At 40.3% G+C, this 20,309-nt stretch overlaps 1 protein-coding gene across 1 annotated transcript; it reads right to left on the minus strand.

Annotated features, from left to right (window-relative positions):
- Positions 1-289: 289 nt before the first annotated feature.
- Positions 290-20,232, minus strand: FBXO33 (F-box protein 33). Its single transcript, XM_065839745.2, has 4 exons — positions 19,618-20,232; positions 13,013-13,123; positions 6,783-7,468; positions 290-2,723 (listed from the first exon to the last, which is right to left on the minus strand). Exons 1-4 carry the CDS (start codon positions 20,136-20,138, stop codon positions 2,452-2,454), a joined length of 1,590 nt encoding a protein of 529 aa, XP_065695817.1. The 5' UTR covers positions 20,139-20,232; the 3' UTR covers positions 290-2,451.
- Between the last annotated feature and the right edge of the window lie 77 nt (positions 20,233-20,309).

The following is a 20,309-nucleotide window of genomic DNA, read 5'->3' on the forward strand; positions in this document are numbered from 1 at the left end:
ATCTCTTCAGTAAGTCAGTAAATGATCTCGCTTTGCAGATCTGCTCAGACAACACGCAGTGCAATTCTCACGCTTGGCAGGAGTTTGGACCGTGATGAGATGACGCTCAGAAGCTCCAATGAAACCCATGCTTGGCGCACACACCGAACAGCCACTCCCACAATTCTCGCAGCACAACCAGCCATCGCGGGGCACAGCGGCTCCTCCGCAGCTTACCAGGCATCTCCAGTTTCCATTCAGATTGCGCAGCTATGTACTTCGAATATGGATAAAACGGCAAACTGAAGCATTGCAGGTATTCACAATTATTTAATAGTGGGACACCAAAAAAGTACTACACATTTTTTTTTTCTTGAGCACATTAGATTTTGATTTAAGCAATTGCAACGGATGCAGGAATTTCTCAAAAATAGTCTTCTATATTCTACAATCCACAGTTTACTGTATCAGTCTAATTAATAAGTCATATCATGATATACTGTTTGTGCTAACTGGGTCTGATAGTCTGATCTTTAGCAAAGCAGCCATCCCCTTCCTCCACCCCCTCAAAAAATGTTGACAATATTCAGCCAAATTAAAAAAATATTACTGTACGACTTTAGACTCTTCTGTTGACCTAAACACAATGGGAGCTACCAGTTCTACACAGCTTATGAACGATGTTGCATTTTAATTCTAAAAAATCTTCATGCTGATACAATAAAGTATTTTATTCAGCGATCAATTTTTAATGCTTTATTCATTGATTAAAAGAATATACATTTAACATAAACCATACAACATCAGTCATCAATTCAAACATTCAGCTGGTTTCCTTACATTTTCTGTCAGGATTTTTTTTTTTATCTGATCACATTTATAAGATAAAATCTCACCACATCTGGCATATACACACACTGTGCCAGTGGATTCACTCTACTGATGTACATATAAAATCCGCATGGTATGTGCTCACTGGAGACAAAACAGCGCACACCTGTCAAAAGGTCATTTTAATATAAGATGGTAAAACCATTTGTAAAACACATATAAACTTTTTCCATAAATAGAATCATATCTGGACATCTGTTGCATAAATTGTGTTTTCCAAAGCTTACAATATAGCAGCCAGGTCTCAGCACTGCTGGGCACCCACGTTGGCCACTTACTTTATTATTGCAGACTGTCCTTTAAACATTAAATGCACAACATTCGTACCACTTAAAACTGGGGTCAGGTGGAAGTCTCACAGAGACCACGTCTGTACCGCGGTTGCCCTGAAACAGTTAAATCGGCTTTTAAAGCCTCTCAGATATAACAAGATTTTAAAACATACTTCATGGAATGTTCTTCATGCATCATAGCAGCTCATACCTGTGATAGAACAAGCTTTGTATTTGTTTCCTTCCCTTCCTTTACATTCACTATTCACAGTGAAACAGGTGCATGTTTGTTAAGAGTTCTGAGGTTGCTGACTGAGCCACAGCACAGCTGTGTACCACAGGTCGAAATTCGACCTTATATATTACAATCTAGCAGTATCTGGCAGGCCGAGAGTCGGCCTGCCCCTGCCAGCATGTGGGCACTTCTTCGTTTTTAATCTATTCTTTGGCAGCTGACACAGGCGCTGACAGAGAAAATCCAGTGACTTGGTTGCTAGGGATTTCACGACTAATGTTTGTTTGTAGGTGTATACCTTTGCATTTGAGTCTTCACTGTTATGTTTTTACCTCATCGGAGTGCACGTTCTTGGTTTTTTATTTTAAACTTTGGCCCAAAGCTAACTTTTAAGGAAGATGACAGAACATGAGAATAAACGAGGAGGAGCTTGCAAAGAATCTGACAGACTACAGCTTACGGAGTGAATCTGGAAGTGCAGGTACCCGAAAAGCTAGTGTTTCACACCACCGCTTGACAGCTAAGAAAAGCTGAGAACGGTAGTTAAGTCATGCTTCAGAATCCGCACGTGACACAGCGCAGGGTGAGGGTCTGACAAGGAACTGCCCTGGACAGACTGCTCCTCCTTCAAGCCTACGAAGCAGCATGCGACCAGGTGACGCACACAACGACAGCACAGAAATCCACCAGGCTATGCATATGGGGATTCAAGTGAGTTGGCTCCTGAGCACGCAACTCCGATATAATAGTAAAATCATTCAAAATGCAGTTACTCGATAAAAGTAAAGTTAGCCGGCAACCTCAGACAGCCTTTGGCTGTATCTCTGTAAGGTTTGGTAGACAAGTCCATTAACCGTGAAAACCCTAAACACTGCCACTTTCAGCTTCTAAACCAATACCCGACTACGTTCTTTGATCAAGAAGTAGAATACACATATATAATTCTATATAGCTAATACTGATTAAACACAGCACAAAAGGGGTTAATTCACACTACCAAAAAAAAAAAAACAAAAACAAAAACATAATAGGACCCTACTTGCATATGTAACCACAGGAATTGTAAATAAGGAGCTAAATGCCTTCACTGAAGCTTTGCATCTCCCTGTAAAAGTGACGGGTTGGCTCAGTGAAGACACTGAGCAGCTCGATGTCCATGACTGCGTGCCAGGGTCGACCCAATCCCAGAGACACTTGCTCGATGAGATTGTGCACGGGATCCACATCCTGATCAGCCAGCTCTCCTTGGTCAAAATCAATGCTTTCTTCTGTCACTTCCAGAACTTTCAAGTCAGAGCCACGAAGACGAGCAATTGCTATAAGATTATGAGCCCAAACTGTGTAACCTGGAGGAGGGAGGAAAGAAAAAAAAAATTGACTCTGTCATTTTGGTAAAGGCTTTTGTTATTGAAGTACTGAATACCAGCACTTCTCAACATCCTCCCCAACCTATTTTGTCACCTTCCATCTGGCAGAATTCCCCTACAGCATCTTTTTTTGGCTGTAAGTAGTAAAGCCTCATTTCATATTCCGAATATGGAAGTATCAGAAATATTTCAGGTAGCTTGACCAAGTTTTTCTAGATATAACTTTTTTACCATTTGCAGAACAGTGAACTTCTTTACTCCAAGGTAACTTGTATCTACCATTTCAAACCTCCTGTAATCTATTTTGTAGTATAAATAAATACAATGAAAAAAGTGGGTAATAAATTATTTTAAGTGAACATCTAAAAGGACTGTTTCAAAGCTGTGCTTGTACTAGAAAAAAAAATATTTTAAGTTTGCTTCTGTTGCATTAAACTTGGGAAAAAAAAAGCAAACAAACAAAAAAAACCCAACACACAGCAACCAGAAGCCTCTCCAGAAAACAGGTCACACCACTATTAGAAAAAAAAAAAAAAAAACTTAAAAATCTACATATATATCATCTTTTTCTAGCTGAGATTAAACATTATTATGAAGCTTTCCTCTCTCCCCATTAGTATATACTGGCATCCCTCTTTAAAAACACCTACGCCCCAGTTGCCTGTCAGCGTTCTGTACCCTGGCTAAGGCACATGCTGAGCTCCCCCTTATCCAGATGCAAACCACAGATGATTTGGGAACTCCCCTTTTTGGAAGCTCTGCCGAGTGAAACCTTCCTCTGCAATAGGCTCATTTCTGCCTTCATCATGGTTCTCACAGGTGTTAAGTCTCTTTGTGAGATGCCCACTTAGATTCCAAGCCAAGCTGCAGTCTGCACAGTGTTTGAAGTGGGAAAGTTAAGCTGATGAGAAATAAAAACTAACTATGGTTTGGTCTTCAACGATGCAGCTAACATGCTCTTATCATAATGTATCAAAATAAGACAGTTAATTAAAGAATGAAGAAAACTAATGTCAAAGTAATAAAGGAGATCTTTTTAATTCTTTTTTTTTCTTTTACTTTTTCCTGCTGTTTGTCTCTAAGGCTTCCTGTAAATATGTTGCCCAAGGTAGGTAGGTAGGTTTTCAACAGAGCAGCCGGCACACACCTGTACATCTCATTTCTTCTATATTAGCCATTAGGAATGCACAAATTCCCACAATTTTCCTCTGCTGATACTTCACCTCCAGCACAACTGCCCACAGAAGATGAATTTGTCAATAAGGCTGTAGGACATGAAATCCAATTGAAAATTCCACCTCTACAATGACACTCCCTTATCGGGACTTGAAGGAGCTCACAGCACCTTCCAGTTATCTTGGTCATAAAGGATCTTACTAAAGAAATCCTTGACAGAAAATGCTAGAGTAAAGGGAACAACAACTGCAGTTAAGTCCCCTGCTGTGCCACCCCTGTGGTTCATGTATATGGCTTTTGCTATAACTTTTCAAGGTCAGATTCACCATGTTCTGGAACAACTTAATCTCATAGTAAATAAACTCTCCTTTAAAAAATTTTGCCTGAAGTTTCTCAGTAACCTTCCAGCAGCCAAAAAGCCCCTGCCCAGTTAAATATTTAGAAGTGACAGGGAATGATCACTTCAGTTCAAATATCATTGAAAAACAAATACACCACCAGCACAGCATAATTTGGTTTTCCATTCTAGTAAAAATTCTAACTTTCATTTCGCTCATGGACAGAACAAAACAGAGACTATCAGAGATAACAAAATACGTTTACAACACAAAGTCTTGAAAATCCACATGCTGTGTCCTTCTCTTAAACAGGAGAGAAAAAAAAACAAAGCCAAAAACAACTTCACCCCCATAGACGGACGGTGCTTTTTATTTACAATATCAGATAATACCACGCCGACTATTCTACTGTCCCCATCCCATAGGGCCACACGCTCTTCACACCCTTCCTTAATTCTGCAATAATGTACCTAATATCCCTCAATCAGCTTCCCTCTGTTCCCAAAGAGGCTACCTGGGTGGAAAGATACAACTTCCCACAGAAGAAAATCTCAAGATACTCAAGGAAAAGAGCGTCCTTAGGGTATGTTTTCCCCCTCCTCTTTTGGTCAGTGACAAGGGGCAGGCAAAACTATATGTAAACCAAAGCCTTTTTTTCAGAGCAAACTAATAGCAAAGAAGGGAAAACAAAACAAACAAAAAACCCAACTCACACAAACCGAGAAGTATTGGAAACTGAAGAATTGCCACTTCAGGAGACAGGATAAAAAACCTGAGCATCACATGTAAAGTGAATGATGACACCTTGAACAAAACCATCATTTTTTCCTGAAGGAAGCTTGATAATACCATGAACAATGTGACAAATGCAGTCTGAAACCACTATCTGGTAAACCTCAGAAAATAAAAGCGTGAGGCTAAGATGCTGTACTGAAGCATCACAGCATCCTAGATCTTTCTTCCTAGTCACGTTCTTCCCGCAGTTGCTACTCTAGAAGAAAGACGCTTATGCTGTAGTACCACAGAAGTCATATTCTCCACTTAAAAAATATCAGGAGGCATTTGTGAGCAGCTTAGCTAGATTCTGCTGCAAGGAGGGGAGAAAAGAAGGGGACAGAATTCAAATCCCACCATCAGAAGAAGGGTGATATTGGGCCATTCTCTCCTCCAGGTATACAGAGCATCTCTCCAAAGAAGATGCAGCAACAACCATTTGCTAGACAGAATTGCAGGCAGCGTTTGCTTTCCCAGTGCTCTGCACAGACTAATACTTTCCACTCAATACACATGCACTGATATCAAATGATACTACAGTTAGCTTATGTTCAGATATATTGCCATCTTTTTAAGTTTCGATAATATACTAGAGGACTCCCCTGTATCAGAAGGACAATTTAAGGTAACGCCTTAAAAAAAAAAAAAAATCCTCAAACTTGTATCCAAATGTTACAAGAAACTGCTAAAATCCACATTTAGAGTGGTAGGGTCATGTGCCAGTATCTGTCAGACCTGGAAATGATAAAGGAGAGAAAGCTGAATTGATTTTTTCCCCATATAATTTTTCAGTAGAAGACAGTGGAAAAACTTTTTCTAGCAAATGCAGCAGGACCTTCTGACTATAACCAAAGGAAATCTGAATGTACAACTCTGACTGCTGAAGGTGTCTCCTGTTTGTGCTGAATAGCTGGAGATTTACTTCCCCAAGCAGCTTGAGGAAACAGGCATTCATTCTTGTGCAACACAATACAGAGTCATTGCTTAACTCCTTCATGCATCTTCATGCTAACTTGGTCTTGGTAAGCTGATTCCAGCACAAACAAAATAACCTATTCTGCATTATTTCAGTAGCAGGTATCTTAAAATTTGCAAAGCAACTGTAACTTCTAGCAAGTACTGTACTGATGACGAAGCTGAATACAAACGCACACCTTTTTTTCAGTTTGCTATTATGTAGCAAATAAACAGGTGGGATAAACCCAGCTCAGGTATTACTGGTAAAACCAATGTACCCAGCAAGGCAACCTCCTCCACATTATATTTTTCAGCCTTCATCTGCAACCAAATTGGGAACAGACTTCTTTCCCTCAGCCATGTTATTTACAAACAGGATGCACAATCACCTCAACTTGACACAATACAAGCTCACAGTAAAACAGTAAATATTTTCAGTGGTCACATTTACAAAACCAGCCACTTAGTGGAACTTGCACAGCACAGACCACTTTCAGGATAAGCCTCCTGGAATGCTCCGCTCTCAGTTATCCTCATTTCTGCAAGCAGCCTAATAAATCCTATGTGACTTCTCAACAGAAGTTACTAAACTGCAAGTATGTTTAGAACTCCTACACAATAAATACCTTCATATTTTCAAACATGAAAATACAGCATAAGATACAACAGCACGTATAGCAACTGTGGAGCAGAGCTTTGAAAACCACTCCATCAAATACATAATGATTAGAAAGGCTGAAGCATTGTAAGTACTTCAGAGTCACATATTATGCCCGTGAAACGCATTACCTACCATGAACAGCTAGAAGAGACAGCCGTGTGCACCTCCAGGCTAGTAAGACAAGTGGATCTTCATTCCGGTTGTCGCTAAGATCTGGGAAGCCAGACATATCTATCACATCATTCATTAAGATAAAATGAGTGAGGAACTTGTCGTACTGCCTGGATATGAGGTCAACAACAGCCCCTGAAACACAAGTGATGTAGCTGTCAAAGTGAATCCTCTCTAGCGGGATACTGGGCTTAAGAATCCTTAACATATCATCACTCTTGACATCAAAAGCCATTATGTAGACCCGAAGATTAGTGCTGTTGCGAGTCAGCGCCTTCCAATTCTCATCTTCTGGCATGCTGTCCAGTGACTTGTGCATTATGGAAACGCTGTGGACCAGGAGGGACAGTCGATGCAAAGGCACATGGTTGCTGTCAGCCAGGACTCTTGCCATTTCAGCTGTAAAATCACAGAAATCCAAAGCGAGCGAACGCAGATTCACAAAGCGCTCCAATTCAACCGCAGTGATAAGAGTGGTATTACCAGGGATGTGGTTGTCCAACAAGCTCAGATGTTCCATGGTGTTGGCTATGGGGTTTGATAAGGAGGACAATGATGTGGGAGTTACTATTTGCAGCATAAACCCACAAGAGAGCCATTTCAATTGCCTGCTATTGCCTAATATCTCTTCAAACAGCTGTTGTATTCTGCAAGTAAACAAAACAGACAATGTTCCTATTAAACATGGTTTAGTCTTACCAATTGCATACCATTCTTTTTTTTTTAAATTTTAAATTTTTTTAAATTTTAAATTTAAATTTTTAAATTATGGCCTCGTTCTGCAGGAAGGTGCTATTATTATGCTTCTTATAAACTACAAATGTTAGAACCTGACTCTGCAGACCTCCCACAGCAATTTAATCTTCACTGCACTTAAAGGTTTCAAATTCTAAACTAACTTGAGAAAAATCATGCACTTTATCTTTCAAAAACAGTGGCACACTATGAACCTTCATTTTGTGTATTTTCCAGCACATATTTAACACCCTCCTACACATATTTTAAGGCTATGCAAATAAGAAAACCTGTAATGCTTTTAAAACACAGCTCTTGTTTTTAAAAACAGCTTTTCGTATTTGCTAACCTCTCCAGAACGTCAAATTCATTATTGGAAAAAAATAAAGTCATTTTCAATGAAAGGCTGCAGAAACTTGACTTTGAGCATAAGTTAGAAGTATCTGAAACCACCTGCTTGACTTGGCTCATTAAGGGTAAAGAACAAACATATGAGAAGATTCTGGAAGATTCTTTAAATAATTCCAAATGTACAGCTAACTAGATTTTCAAGTGTCAACACGTTCAAGTTTTACCAAAACAACTTGGACCTTGTAGCATTTCAGTCTCAGATTATTGGTGCCAGGTGATTCTCAGCACAGCCAAAATCCTCATGCCATTTATTATGCTGATGATTAGTATTCACTTATTCTAATGCATCCCACTTCTCCTTCCCCTTTATTTTTTTAATGAAAGGATGTTCTTTAAGTAAGATATTTAATTCAAGACGGTAACAAAACTATTTTAAGATTTTGAATACTAAATTCAAATAGTTCAATCAAACTCTACAAACTTTTCCCAAACAAATATTTTTCCAGTCTTCACCCCATGAGGCCCAAAAGAACCCCCCCTGTCCAAATGACAAGTGTTCTTTGAGCATATTAATTTTAGGACACACATGTAGATGAGCATTTAATCTCCAACCCTGGTCAGCCAGAAGGAGAGATCAGCATTAAAGGGAAGCAGTGGAGCCAGGCTGTGACACTTCATGAAACATCAAGGAACAAGATGCAAACACCTCCAGTACAAAATTAGCAGAAATCTTTGTGCCTCAAATCAGGTAATGGTTTGCATAGAACATTTTTTCCTTTGTTGTTACGAATATCTGTATACTTTATACGTCTAAACAAAACAATGTTACAAAGTTATTATTCTCATCCATGTATCTTTAATCGAGATAATGTCCAGATAAAATTAAAAGCTTATTTAGCCCAGTATCCTGACTGATGGCAGAGAAACACTAACGCCTTAAGACTCAAGAAGGAATGCATGTAAGGATATTTCTCAAGTATCTCCCTAGTTTCCAAAAAAATATTAACTCGGACTTCCTGAGCCAGAGGTGGCTTTCTGTATTCAATAACCCTCAGGGACATGACTTATACAAATCTATCCAGCTTCCTCTTTGAGCCACGTAAACTTTTAGCAACTGTAACATCCAATAACAAACACCTCTGCAGCGTGATTCCCTCCTCTTCTTGCTTGCTCTGAACCTGTCACCTTCTACCTTTGATGCCCCATAATCCTTCTGCAAATCCTTACTCATCCTCTCCCTTCCCTGCATGTGCTTTCTTCCTTCAGCAAAGAACATGCTGGGTCTGCCAGGCCTGGCTTCTAAGTGGAAAAGTTGGTGTGTTTATTGTATTTATCTACTACACATCTCAGAATGGTTCCCAAGGATTTGCTTAGCACAGTCATCAGGTTTAAAGACTTCAGTTCTCCCAGATCATCTCCAGATATTTTTTTAAACTGAAGACCAGCAACTGTGACACAAACACGGTTTTAAACAACAGGTCAAGAGTCACAGATAATGTAGTTTCGCTATTTTAATTCCTAAGTTATTTTACAGTTCAGATGAGCCTTGCTTGATCCTGGCAAAGTTTGTTTCATAATTATTCCTGCCAATGCTTAAATTGAAAGCACATTCTCTTGACAATCCCCCAAAGAAGAACGTTCTACCACAGGAGACTTTCTAATTTCTACCAAGGAACAAAGACACTTCCCTCCACTCTCTCACCATAAACATCTATGAAAGGTGCTGTAATGGTTGCAGCAAATGTAGAATTTATTTTGTAATAGTCCAAGCAGTCAATCTTAATAGTGCTTGTAATATTTTACAGAACAATTGAAAAGATGACAAACCAATTTTGAGATACTCAGTAGAATACTACCATATATATACCTCACTGCACTAAAAATCTGTTTAAATTACGCTTCTGATAAAACTTGATATATCTAAGCTTAGAAGAGCACTGTTCTAGTACTTGCACAACTCAATGAAAAGAAATATGTTACAGAACTCTGCAGCTGTAGGGTGGTTCCTTCTCCCCTATGGGAGCTGCAGTAAATAACTCTTCAAAAGAGAGATATGGATTTAATGCTAGCCACACATCAACTTTTTAGTGCAAGCACCAAAGCATTTATACAAGTATTTAGATTTGTGCTGATAGTCTACCAACCTGTAGCTTCTAAGAAAACTTTCCCCAGTTCTTTGCCAATTTAATAAAAAAAGATCAAATACGTCAACAGAGAATATTTAAGAGTGATCACTTTTGGATTGTTTTTAATACCTGCTTTATAGAAGGCCAGACGGGACACACAATATAAACCACAGGCTGTTAGTTTTAACATATTTCAAATAAATTTTCCAAACATCCTAACAGGGTTTTTTCCCCCCCTGCAAATTCCTATGCACATTCTATTTTTCATAACCAGACTGCATCTAAGTGCATCTAAGTTTCCAAAAATACTTTGAACTGTGTTCTAGAAATTTAGACACATTAAGTGAATTCTTGGGAATTAACACCTACTTTTTTACCATATTAATTTTTACTTCAACTGCCTAGCATGTAGTACCACATTTATGCTAACTTACACACAGTTATCTTAAAGTTAACTTATAAAACAAAATATAAGCAGAGCACAGCACATGGAAGAAGCAACGTAACCTAGTGATGCCTCAACAAACATACTTAATTAGTCCCCTTTACTCCCAATTACGGGATGTCCACCATCAACCTGAAACCTACAAATGGTCATACTGGAGCAAAGCATTTAAAAAATAAAAAACTCAAAATAAATTACTTTCACAGTTAATGCCCCAAGTACTGCTTTCAACCCAAGGACAGACCAGAGCCTGACTAGACAGGCTGAGTTACTGTTTAAGCCCAAAAACCAGTCCTGACTGGCACTGGAGCACATCGATCGCCCTGGACAGGAAGCAAACATATTACTAAGGTCCATATGGAGCCTATTTGTTTAATTAAAGACTATCAATCAAAATGTTTTTTTTAATAACAGAGGCTAAACCGGTTCTTTTGAAAACCAAACTATCTGAACCACACAGATCAATCATAGGAAGCAGATTTCAAAAAGCCAAAATTTTAAACAAATACCTTTTGTTCAACTCAAGACAAACGCATTGTTTACACTGAGCTTCCCAACGCTAAGGAACTGAGTTAAGAGAATTTTAGAAAGTAACCAGGGACACATGCTATACAGAAGAAGAACAAGCATTACAAACCCATGCTGATCACTGCAAAAGTACATTTTTGAAAACACAATCCAAAGCCTTCTCTCCCTCAGAACAACCCTTAGCCTGAACCTGGGGGAGCAGTCTAACGGTCCTGTGCTGAAATTTCACCCATGGTCTGTTACACTCAGCTCAATACTACTGACTTAAGGAAGCGTCACATCTTCTTCGAGTGCTTTAACTGCAGGAAGGTCCTGAAACAGCTCAGAAGGTTTATCACCATCCAGGTTCCAAAAATCCCCAACTACCAATAACGCCATCTCCAAAGGTTGCTCAATATCTTTCAGCGTTAGTTATCAGTAACCATGTTTTGCAACTTCAGTGATGCAAACCTCAAGTGCAAAAGACAAGATTAAGGAGCCCTAAAATAAATCTGCTTCTACTGTGGGGAGCTTAAGAACACTGAACACTACGAGCTTTCCTTTAATTTAGACAAGGACTAGCAGGTCCCAAATACATTGTTTTATTCTAGAAAAAAAAGAGAGAACCACCAAAACAAACAAACACAACATACAAACAAAAAACAGAAAAAAACACAAACCAAAACCCCACAAAAACCAAACATCAAAACCAATCAAAAAGAGAGGTATAATAGCATTTATTTGCCCATTCCAAAATGTGCAAAGGTCAATATTTACCTAAAAGACTAACTCAAATTAGATAATAAGTTTTGAATGGTTTATGGCTTTGAAATGTGCATACTTATTTTCATTATTTGTTCGAATAAGTGTTTAACCATGCACTCAGACGAGTAAACATCTGCTTAGATGGCTCTCTAAGCCCCTTGGCGAAGATTTGATTATATATTTATGTTTTCACAACAAAGGATATGAAAAAAAGGAGCTTTTACTAGATCCGCCTTTTACCTGCGAACAGCACTACAGTACATATGTTCAATAGAATCCCAAATTGTTCTAAGTTCTGCAATCTAAGCATAATGGATGACAAACGCAAAGTATGAGACACACATCTATATTTTCGCTGTTTGGAAAACTGAAGTCAGGGCCAAACATCTAGTTTGATGATTGTGTTCACATACATACATTGATCTGCTAAGATATCTACACTAGTTCTAAAACCACATTAAAAAGTAATAGTAAAGAGCTGGAGCGGCTGTACTTATACCACTCCCATGCTACTGCAAAAAAGATGTTCAAACTGACACAACATTATGGTACTCAGGGTTTATCTATACGGAAAGTTTTAGCAGAACTACTGAAATAGTTAACATAGCATCAACTCTCTCTGTGGTAATTTAGTCAATAAATTAGTAGCTTTTTACAACGTATTTAATGTTCTCCAAAGAAGAACAGCTAGCTATTTGGATTGTAAGCATTCAAGGACTGTACCATAATGTAACTATGGCAAGCTAAAATATACCTCTGAACTAAAGCAGCACATTGTGAGCTATCATCTTTCCAGGAATTCTGCAAATACATAACCTAGATTTGAGATGCAACTTGAAATACCTTGTTTTGTGTTTCTGTTCTCTTTTGAGTTTACTTGCTGCATGTCCTCAATTTTTGTGAAATACAACAGATGACTTCCTTTCCAAGATTTTCCTGTACAGCAACAGCAGAGGTGCTGGTAACAACCCCCCATCCCTCCTCCCCTTTTGTGCCATTAACGTAATACTGTTTCTAGAACACAATGAAAAGAGGAAAGAAAGGATTCTCACTCTGCTGAGATGGGGGAAAAAATAGCCACAAAACCAGACTACTTCATGTAAATAGTAGGAACAGAAATGAACTCCATTTAAGAATTTAGATTCTCGTCCTATTAAAAAAATAAAAGTTTTATCAGTCATGTATTGCAGGCATGAAAATCTCTGCTCTGTTATCCATTTTTATTATTTTTATGTATTTGATAATTTACAAATATAACTTACTGCTTAATCTTCTTGCCATCGGGGTCAACCTTGCCGAGGTATGTGTTTGATATACTTCCATGTTGCTGCAGAATGCTTATATCCCCAAAGAGACTTAACTTCTGGAGGTTCCTACAAAACGACAAAATAAAAAGGAATCTGTATACCAAATTAAAGCACTGTGAGGAATCATTCTGGACAAGAAAAACACAGACAATAATAACACATTATTACATGGAACACATGCTCTATTTTGGGAAACATCCTACTGTCCCAGAATACAGGCACATATGGATCTACAAAAAAAATGAGAGTGAAGTGTAAAGGGAAGACGACTACATAAACTGCTGAATTCAGCTGTAAAAGCAAACGCCAGTTTTCAGTCACCACAGGAGGATTCTCAGCGGGTCAACACCATAAAGAAAACTTTCAGCAGTGCTTCGTGCACTTTTTAATCCTTGGAACATATGTGTCAGGTGTCACAGATGAAAACATCCAATACCTATTGCTTTTAACATTTAATGCCCTAGTAGCAGGCAACCACAAACAACCCCATCTGAGCAGTTATGTCTCACAGCTGGGTTACAAACGGGAGCCCAAACCTGCCTCAATCAAGGCAACACAAACCTCAGACAGGAAAACCGAAAGCTCCCCACACCTTCAGTGTCTAATTTCTGTTACATTAAATTAGGAGAAGCTCTTCTAGCATTTCCCATCAGTGACCAGACGAGGACTAGAGGTGCACCATGACATAAAATTACAATTTTTAAAAGAGGTACCTAAAAAGAACAACCTCCAAGTTTATGCTGGACACAACTCAGTGAGCTGGACAGTCAGTTTTCCTTTCCCTAGTACAGGTTATTTCTCTGACTTGCATATTTTCTGTTCCGAACAAAGCAAGAGATAAGAAAATTACTACAGTTTTAGAGTAGCTGTGTGGTATTTACTTGTAAGATTTTAAATTTTTTTTAACTAAGTTTCAGGTCAACACTTTTTTATTTATACATGCTGTAAATTAGATGCATGCAAGGACTAGTCTGCACACGGCAGAAACTTCAGTTTCATCACAAATGGATACATGAGTTAAATTCATCTTAAACAGCAGATGCCAATTAACCTGTAGCTGACAATTAAGCAAGCTACATGAATCCTTCTTTTTGCTGGCTAACAAATCATATACTAATATTTCAAATGAGCACAGGGAAGCTCTGGTGCCAGTTCACCACCTCCACAGCTGGAGCCCATATTCTAGCAGCAGGGCAGGAGAACTATCAAGTAGTCAAGTTCTACATTTCTTAAGTAAGTATGAACTGCAGTCTGTAATTGGTATCTACCATAAATCATAATTTACATGTTTTGGAGCTCCTGTATTCAATAAGTGTACACTAGTCTCCTGAAATCTACCCACTCTTGCACCTGCTACTTTTCTTCTATAGCTGAACAACGTAGCAGCAAGATCCACAAGCTTCACATCAATTGAACACATACTAGGGCCAAATACCTAGATTTGAAAATTATTTCAGAAATTCTAACAATTTCATATTTAGTCTTTTAAGTACAGGACTACTTAATATAAACTGAGCCCTGCCCACATGCTCAATGCTCTTTACAATGGAAAAAGGCAATGCCTGATCGTACTGAAGAGTAAGCTTGGCTGGGAAACCTGGAAACACTGGCATCACCATCGAGAGTATTTTGGGCTCTTCTTTCCTCAAAAGCTCTAAGAGCCAGTCTGGTATGGCAGGGAAAGAAGCAGAAACCTCCACCTGGTGTGAAAGGCAGCATTCGCAGCCAATGCTATAATTAAGTTTTTTATCTTCTGATCTCTATGACTTAATGCTGAGAGCCAAGAGACAAATCACAACCTTCAGAACCATTTTCAATCACCTGCATATTCACATCACACACGGGTCTTGTTTTGTGCTACCCATACCCCCACAAATGCTACCAAAAGCAGGTATTAATTTCAGAGCCACCAAACTACATGACACACGAAACACTACTTACTAGTATCCTACATATTTTTACTGAATCTATCTGACTGCAATTACAGGCGCTACAGAGATGCATGGAAAAGTTCTCCACCTCAAAACCTGAGCAATGAAAACATCCCATTATTTTTCCATTCACAGCACAGCCATTACCATCAACAAACCCGATCACACTTCAACACAATATTACATTTTTGCTACTATTTGCAGTGTCCTGTAATCTCTATGGCATTCAGCTCACATCTCATCATTATTTCATAGAAATAGTCAAGTGATTTATATTTAAATAAAATTATTTAGAAGTTAATTGTCACCTTCTGCTAAAAGTAATTCTGGCATCTTAAATCCTATGTACTAGCCATACACACAACTGCGGTAGAATGTGTTTTGAGGAGATTTCTACATTATTTATTTTCCACTAGCTCAATATGGATACTAAAAGTAATAAGCTTCTTACTAGGCTCCATCTTCAGTTTTAGTAGGTCTTTTTGAACACATAATTAAAAAAACCCTACAGAATGAAAATTGCCTTGATTGCACTCAACATAAAGTGGTAAGGCACATGTACTATTATACTATTTTTTTTACATTTTCAGCTGCCTGCTCAGACCAATAGAAGAAAGTCATAAGAAAATTTCAAATACAGATGCAATCTACTGTTCTGAGTGATTCACCAATTTTTGGCAACTCCAAGACAGTCACCATACTTCACCAAGATACCACAGTTTTACTACCATCTGCATTTTTATTCCCACAGCAGAGATCAAACAAGTCACACAAATTAAGGTGCTGCAGAGGGAAGGGGCGAGAGGGGATCACTACCCTCCTGCCTTCCTTTGGAAGCAGCTAGAGGAGAAACCACATGCTGGGATTTGAGAGTTACTTAAGAACACAAAATTTTCCTACAGAATGATCAGCAGTTGCTTATTAGCTGCTGTATGCGATTAAATGACTCACAGAAAGTTTGTTGCCCTCCCACCTGCCTTCCAGAGCTTAGTTTTGAAAGATCAGTCTGAGAAGGCGCAGATTATTGAGATCCCCTAAGAGCCACTAAGGAACAATTTGTCCCTCCTGATACTGCAAAAGAACATTACACCAACTTGCCTTTTTATTTTAATAGAAAGTAGAACATTAACTGTTTAAACAATAATATACCTTGTTATTTTGCTTCCTTTACTGTCATATGCATAATAGCTCATGGAAAAGTTACAGATCACTATAAATGCTACTTTAGTGCCTTTTAATTCGGTAAATTACAGATTTTTAGAGCTCATCATGGTCCCAGAGCTATTAAAGCAAGATTTTGGGAGTAATATGCTGCCACCCACAAAATAAAGTTTATGGTAACTCAAGCACTACCTCAAGTATGAGGTAGACCTAGCATGTAGCTTTTTGGATGACAACTGGCTGCCAGCAGTAATACTTAGTCAGAATACTATCAGCTGGCTTTAAAACAAGTTGAGGACAAGTAGTTATTTCCTTAATTCCATCAGAATTAGCAAAGGTCACTCCGAAATATTTTTCCAGAGACTTAACAGGCAGACTTGCTTAGAAAATGACGATTTTATGCTGTACAGAAAATGTTTTTATTAGCAAAAACACATATAATTCTCCTCTACCCAAGAAATCATCTAGGAATTGCTTCACTTTAGTAATTATGTTTCTCAGGTCCTGCGGTATTGAAAAACCTCAAGGAATTCTAGAGACATCTAAAGTACTCTTTTTTTTTTTCCTGCAAAGAGGGGGGTTGTTACTGTACTGTTTAATAATAGATTTAAAAGCCTAAAACAAGATTACACAATTAAGAAACAGCGTAGCATTTCACAAAAGTAGATTTCTTCCTCCCCAGTTCTGAAGCGTAATATGGAAATTCTCTGAATTTCTCTGCCAAAAAAACGATCATAAGGGCTGACAGGAGTTATGAAAGAATCATCCTGTTTTAAACTTAACTCCAAAACAGCGATTTGTCAGTGGAGAAGTTAAAAGCACTGCCATTTCCATTATTCTGGAAATTACAATGGCATACTGCAAACACAAGAAGGAATTTTTAATTTCCCTTGAGTTACAGATGAATAAACAGAAGCAGAGAAATAAAGTGACTAGACTACGGTCATTCCTTAGACAAAACTTGGCATCAGGCAGGCGACAAAGCCTCCAGTTTAGACACACAGTCACAGTAAGGACTAAGCAGCTATTTGGCCCATGTTAATGCCCCTTCCCACCTCATTTCAATCTCTAAACTACTTGAAGAGCTAAAAATCAGTGTTCTACATGCAAACTGATCCGTTATCAATAGTTACCTCATTAGAAAAAAAAATCAAAATGAACTAAATACCTGTTTAAGGAATAAAAAAGGAGTCTATTCAGGAAGTAAATCTGAATAAAAGGTCAAGTTTTTAATATAAATCAACCCCCTCAATTTTTTAGATGCTTAAAAAAAAAAAAAAGCCTGCTGTAATAACCAGGTATCCTGTGTTCCCCAGTTATATATTATCCATTTCAAAACAAAAGAGCACCATGCAAATGATTTGAAGAGAGCAAGAAAGTGCAGTAATGCCAACTCCTATCAAATTTGCTAACTTTTTACGTCTAGTTTACCACCAAAATTATAGTGACCTACCAGAGAACAGGTGTGAGAAACAGCTACTTTTACACAGTATTTTACTGCAGCCCTGAGCCAGACTGCACATGCAGAATCTGTAAAAAGAACTTTAGAAAGCAAGTTTCCTTGTACAAGTCTCAGACAAGGGCCACAGAGAACAAATCTTTTTCAAAAGAAAAAGTTACCAAAATCCTTCTCACAACACATTAAATCTTGACAGTCTCATATTTTAGTGAGACAAAGAAAAATAAAGGCATTCTAGTTTTTCCAACAAAACCCTCAGGCAACATCTCCTGCAGATACTATTTATTTTAAAATTCCAAGTCCACATGGTGATATTTGTCTCAGATCAGATAATCACCAACATAGCTTCAACATTTTTTCCACTTATGACATTGGCTGGATTTCCCAAATATTCAACAGCTTCTTAAAGACAAGAGCAGACCGATTGAGACAGATGATCATGATTTGCACACCGAGGATTCACAGGGCAAGAAATAAATTAAGGTGAAGGTGAGTCATTTTCAGATGTAGTAAGGTTACAGCAGTAAGGTTTATAACTCTCGACCATTGCAGCTGCACCGCAGGAAGTACCTGCTGGGCCCAACAGAGCAGCGGAACCGAAAGCGAGACTCCACACACCACATTTGCATTCATTGCAAACCAACAAGGAATTCAATTTAAAGTTCTCTTGCTACGTTGCAAAATAAAAAAACAAGGAGGCCTCAAACTACTCCCTCCGGAATCAACAAGAGGCAGGGATCAGACCATGATTGAGGTCTAGACAGTTTTCCAAAAGCCATCCACAAGGTTTAATTCATCCTAAAGATACCCCAAAATACTTGCAGCCTCTTGTTTTCTTGATGGGTGAAGCTATATGCACACAGAGGAAAAATAATCATTTCCTATCCTGAAATCTACATAGCTTTCCAAACACATCATAACCTAACTGCAATATCCTTGCTTTCCCGTCCTAAGTGCTGACTAGAGGCCATATATTGGGATATCTGATTATTATCTTTTTTTAAAAGATATTCATCTTGATCACACTCACACACAGTAAAGAGAATTGACTTATTTTCATTTTAAAGAACTCCAACCCAAGGAGATTATCTACCCTGCCAAGCTAAGTCTGAAAAAGTAGGCTCTAAACACATCTTAACTCCAAAGCATGGGAAAATATTTCTACCATTTAAATTCAATTTGGTCAAGAAAGCCTTACATCTGAAGTATTTTTTCAATAAGTAAACATAAACCCCTACTCCTGGTGAAAAGTGAGGCAAACCTCAGTTTAGCAGGTAACAAACACAAGAGCTGGCATGCACGTTCAGCTTTTCAACGGCAAAAGCCCTCACAGTTGGAACGGTGAAAATATTTTATTGGGGCAGTCCTCCATCCCTTTGGCTGAAGAAGAACATGAGTGCTGTAACTTTAACCCCTTTAATAATTTCTCAAGACATTAATTATTTTTCAATCATGCATAAGAGCTCTAAAGCCTGTCCATAGCAAGGCTTATATTTTAAAGTGAGAAATGTGCCTCGTTAGGCACCAAATTCAAACTCCCAGCTCTCCCTCGCTCCGTGTGAGCTGCATTCCCCCTTCTTTCAAAAGGACGAAGTAGTTCTCATTACTACAGCTACATCTGGTTTGCATATTGACCAGCCGCTTGCCAGCTAAGCGTGTACCTTCATTTTCTCCATCAAACTACAGAATACGACAAAAATCGGTAGTTTGAAGGAACGCGCCCCCGCTTCAGCTCAGTTGGCGGCCGCGGCAGCACCCCTGGGTCACCCCCGCCGGCTGCGCGGGTGTCCCCCCACCCCGGGGCTCCAGAGGCGCAGCCCCAGCACGAACCGGCCCGTGCGGGTCACCCACAGGCGCCGTCGCCGGCTGCGGACGGGACGGCCGGACTGCAACCCCGCGCAACCAAGGGGGCTCCCCCTGCCCCCGCCGCCCCGCCGCCTCCCCGCACGCTTCCGCCGGGCGAGGCGCGGCCCTCCCTCCTTCCCCCCAGGCCCGGCCCGAAGCGGTACCTGTTGTTGCGGACGCTGCTCAGGACGCACAGCACCAGCTCCAGGTAGGTCCTCAGCAGGTCGAGCCAGCGCGGGCACAGCGGCGGCGCCTCCCCGTCGCCCGCCGCCGCCGCGCCCTCGCCCGCCACCGCCGCCGCCCCCCCTCCGCCGCTGGGGTAGTTGTCGGCGGCGAACTGTACACGGAGCTCACGGACGAACCAGCCGCACTTGCGCATGAGGAACTCGAGGCGCGGGCGCTCGGCCGGCGAGACGCGGAGGCTGAGGCGGAGGCGCGGCCAGAGGGCCGGGTAGAACAGGCACTCCCGCCAGTGCGAGCAGGCGGCCGAGGCCCGCAGCCGGTCGGGGCCCGCCAGGAAGGAGAAGATGTGGACAACCAGCTCGCTGGGCAGGGAGCCGGCGCCCACCGTCTCCCCGCACACCGACATGCCTGGCGCCGGCCCGAGCCCCGCGGCTGCTGCGGCGGCCACAGGCAGCGGCGGCCCCGGCCTCGCCTCCGGCTCCTGCGACAAAAACAACAACATCAATGACAAGGCGGAGGGGGCGGGCGCCGGCCGGGACGCGGCTGCTGCCGGGACGCACCACCCGCGCCGCCGTCGGAGGGGGGGACGAGGGGCGGAGCGAGACCTACCACCACCCAGCGCGGCGGGGAGGGGCACAAGAGGGAAGAGGTGGATCGGGCCCCCCGCCAGCGC

This window comes from Patagioenas fasciata, chromosome 5 (genome assembly GCF_037038585.1).
Source record: "Patagioenas fasciata isolate bPatFas1 chromosome 5, bPatFas1.hap1, whole genome shotgun sequence".
Classification (NCBI taxonomy): Eukaryota; Metazoa; Chordata; class Aves; order Columbiformes; family Columbidae; genus Patagioenas; species Patagioenas fasciata.

What these genes read in the sequence shown, in the direction of transcription:
- FBXO33 (XM_065839745.2), bottom strand. Translation starts at nt 20,138, where the DNA reads ATGTTGTTGTTTTTGTCGCAGGAGCCGGAGGCGAGGCCGGGGCCGCCG. An exon ending in GATGGCAAGAAGATTAAGCA is followed by an intron (nt 7,469 to 13,012) that starts GTAAGTTATATT and finishes GTTTACTTGCAG; the next exon opens with AATACAACAGCTGTTTGAAG. An exon ending in GTCTCTTCTAGCTGTTCATG is followed by an intron (nt 2,724 to 6,782) that starts GTAGGTAATGCG and finishes TCCCTCCTCCAG; the next exon opens with GTTACACAGTTTGGGCTCAT.